At 50.6% G+C, this 3,469-nt stretch overlaps 1 protein-coding gene across 2 annotated transcripts in view; it reads right to left on the bottom strand.

Moving 5' to 3' along the window:
* Window positions 1-3,469, bottom strand: part of Fhl2 (four and a half LIM domains 2) — a 69,128-nt gene that overhangs the window by 5,154 nt on the left and 60,505 nt on the right. For both annotated transcript variants that reach the window (XM_005360002.2, XM_013351023.2), the window contains exon 4: window positions 515-684. In XM_005360002.2, coding sequence (XP_005360059.1) covers window positions 515-684 — 170 coding nt within the window. The remainder of the gene's footprint in view (window positions 1-514; window positions 685-3,469) is intronic.

A 3,469-nucleotide genomic window follows, 5' to 3' on the forward strand; every position in this document is an offset into this window, starting at 1 on the left:
GGCACAGGTGAGCAGGGAAATGGGGGAGGGGAGGGCACAGGTGAGCAGGGAAATGGGGGAGGGGAGGTCACAGGTGAGCAGGGAATTGAGGGAGGGGAAAGACATAACTTAAACAGGCCGGCAGAAGTCCTAATGGCAATGAGGCCCTGGAAGTGTGGCCACCCATGGAGCTGTATGAGGGAGAGAGTGGCAGCCCCCTTCTGTGGCTCTTGTTGATTTAAGATCAGCAGAACAGAGAGCAGTTAAGACGGGGAGTTTCACTTCCCTCCACCATCAGGCCATAAACATTCAGAAATGTTCTAGAAGGCATGAATTTTTCTCAGAGCTCATCTCTTTGAAACAGAGACCGGATCACAGACCCAATAGATCAATGCCCAGACACCCACAAGAACAAACACGCAAGGTAAAAACGGCCATGCCCTCTAAGCAGGGAGATGCAATAATGTTCCTGCATGGCAGCCAGGCCAAGGATGGGAAATGAGAAGTTGGAGCAGACCCGGGGGGAGCTCAGCACCTTTTTGCACTGCACGCACTGCAGGGCATACTGCTTCTCATAGCAGGGCACACAGAAGTTCTGGTTCTCCTTGGGTATGAAGCTCTTGGTTCCAATGGGCTGCTGGCAGCGCTGGCAGGTGAAGCAGGTCTCATGCCAGCTGCTGCCCTTGTATTCCATCTTGCGGGTACCTGAGGTGGGAGGCAAGAGAAAGCAGCAGATGTTGTTAGGCTGGCTTGGGAGTCCCAGTGATGTGCCTCCAGAGCCTGCTACCGCTGAGTTTCATGATACAGCTAGTCCCTCCTGCTCTCAAAGGCTCGCCTCTAGCTGGAGATAGTTCCTAGTTTGCCTTTAGATGCAATGCTTTACATGTGATCCTCGGACAGGACGGCTACTTAGTAGGCATTTGAGAGTTACCTTAGATACGGTGGTTGGAAATGTTAAATGAAAATAGAAATTGAATGCTTTTCTGCTTTACAAAACATAGATGATAACTACAAGCTTAGAGCATTCTTACGGGGTGGTGTTGGTGAAGGTTGCCACATGGGGATGATAACGGTCTACTCTACACTCATAGTTCAACCTTCCATGGTTTCTGTTATCTGCGGTCAAACTTCAGTCAAATAGAAAACATCTAATGGAAAATTTCAGAAATAAACAATAGTGTGCTCACTACAGCGAAAGGGCTGTGTGCCTTCTGCCTCTACCTTCATCACAATGTTCATGAGCCACCCTGCCTGGTGGACTTCCTTGTTCCCTTGTCCTGCACCCATGCTGGTGTAGTTCACCAAGATGCTGTCTCAGCGGCTCTCTAATGACACTTGTCCCTCCTCTGTACCTCTACTTCCCCAGGACCTGTCTGCCAAGCCCTGGGCACAAAAGATCCTAGCATCCTAGCACTGGTCTTCTAGGCATGAAGGGCAGGGCAAACTGGAGGGACCAGTCAGCAGGAGTCACACAGAAGGTGGTGGGCCACTGTAGAGGTGAGCACAAGCAGTCAAAGCGGGAGAAGAGAAACAGGAGGAAGTAGAGACTGTGGCTGGGCTGGGGCAGTGTGGCTGGGCTGCAGCTGTGTGGCTGGGCTGCAGCTGTGTAGCTGGGCTGGAGCAGTGTGGCTGGGCTGGAGCAGGGTGGCTGGGCTGCAGCTGTGTGGCTCGGCTGCAGCTGTGTGGCTGGGCTGGAGCAGGGTGTCTGGGCTGCAGCTGTGTGGCTCGGCTGCAGCTGTGTGGCTGGACTGCAGGCTTGGGAAGGGTCTAGAGGACCCTGCCTACCAGAGGAACTGCACACTGACTTTCTTGGGCTCTTGTCCAGAAGACCATCAGAGATTTAATTTGCTTTTCTTTTTTAAGATAAACTCGTGTGCTGGGCGTTGGATTTGTTTGTCTGTTTTTATCAATTTGATATGAGGTAGACTCACTGGGGAAGAGGAACCTCAATTACTACAGTGCCCCCATCAGATCGGCCTATAGGTTGATGATTGATGTGAGAAGGGTCAGCCTTTGGTGGGCAATGCTTCAATGCCCACTGTCATACCCCTCTTGGGCCCCAAGTTTCTAATTAACGTAGCCTAGAATTTAACGTAGCCTAGAATTTAACCATCCTGAACTGTCATGCAGCTAGCTCTGCCTTCTCCACTCCTCCCCAGCTGTGCTTTCAGGCTGGGGGCTTGCATTCCTGTCACAGCGTGTCACCGTCATTTAAAAGTCATATTAACCGGAAAAAAGTGTTATAGCAATAAGACTCTACCTTACCAAAGGTCTAATTATCTCTTCTGGAGCAGTAACACTTCTCGTCCCACATATCTTCTCCAAATACTTCCCATATGTCAGTCTGTCACCCAGAACGCTGCAGTATCTCTTCTTTGCCAAAAGCAAAGCAAGCCAAAAACAACAACAAAAACCCAAAAGTGTCGCTGGTTAGTCGCTCTCCCACAGAAGGGTCGGAGCTTGAGTGCAGTGGCTATAGCCCAGCAGCAGTGTTCCCTGGCATGCAGGGAGGCTGCGAGCCTCCACTGTACCAAGTGTCACAATGTGACTCTAAATTGTCTCTTAAGCATCATGTACTCCACACGTCCATGGGACCTGGCTGCCAATGACATAGGGTTATTCTGTTGGGTGATTTAAATTTTAAAGTTGAAACTACAAACTCAAAACCCTTGACTCAAATTGGACTCCCCCATGTCCCCCAACACAGGAACCACACATATGTGTAGAGGTCAGAGGTCAACCTTAGGTGTTGTCCCTCACGAGCTGTCCACCTTGTTTTTCTCACTGTCCATCTTGTTTGACTAGCCAACACTGGCTGGCATCTTCCAGATTCTGTATCATGTTTTAGCATATGATGACACATTCTCTGACAGTTCTTGTCACCAGCACTGAACAGCCAGATTGTCTATGTTCCTGACCCAGCAGTGAAGGCAAACATTTAGGGAGAACGGGCGGTCACTCCATCTCCAGCATGTCCTTCTTTCAGGATTTAACCGCTTCTGGGACTTGTGGTAATGGATTATTATCCTTGGTAGAAATGGTTATCATATCTGAGGTGGGGCAGACAGACCACAAATAAAGGGCATCTTTCCAACAAAATGCAAGTCCCCACGAAGAGCTCACCATGGCCCTGCCACATGGGGGAGCACTACACGTCTGTGGGAGTGGGTGACTGTGGCTGGGAATTGGAGCCTGGGTACACACTTGATCCCAATGACCAAGCAGTGCTCTTCCTGTGAGCTGCCCGGCGGTAACAGTGGCCACAGAATGGTCCCAGGACTGTCCTGCTGTCACCCCCACTGTGTGAGGAAGCTTGCTTGCCACATGTAAAGCAAGTACGAGAGACTAAAAGTGTCGGTCAACGCCCGCCTGCTTAGACCAGTGTGGACACTGTTGAAGACCAGTGTGAACACTGCAGAGGACCGGTGTGAACACTGCAGAGAACTGGTGTGAACACTGCAGAGGACTGGTGTGAACACTGCAGAGGACC

This window comes from Microtus ochrogaster, linkage group LG2 (assembly GCF_000317375.1).
Source record: "Microtus ochrogaster isolate Prairie Vole_2 linkage group LG2, MicOch1.0, whole genome shotgun sequence".
Taxonomy (NCBI): Eukaryota; Metazoa; Chordata; class Mammalia; order Rodentia; family Cricetidae; genus Microtus; species Microtus ochrogaster.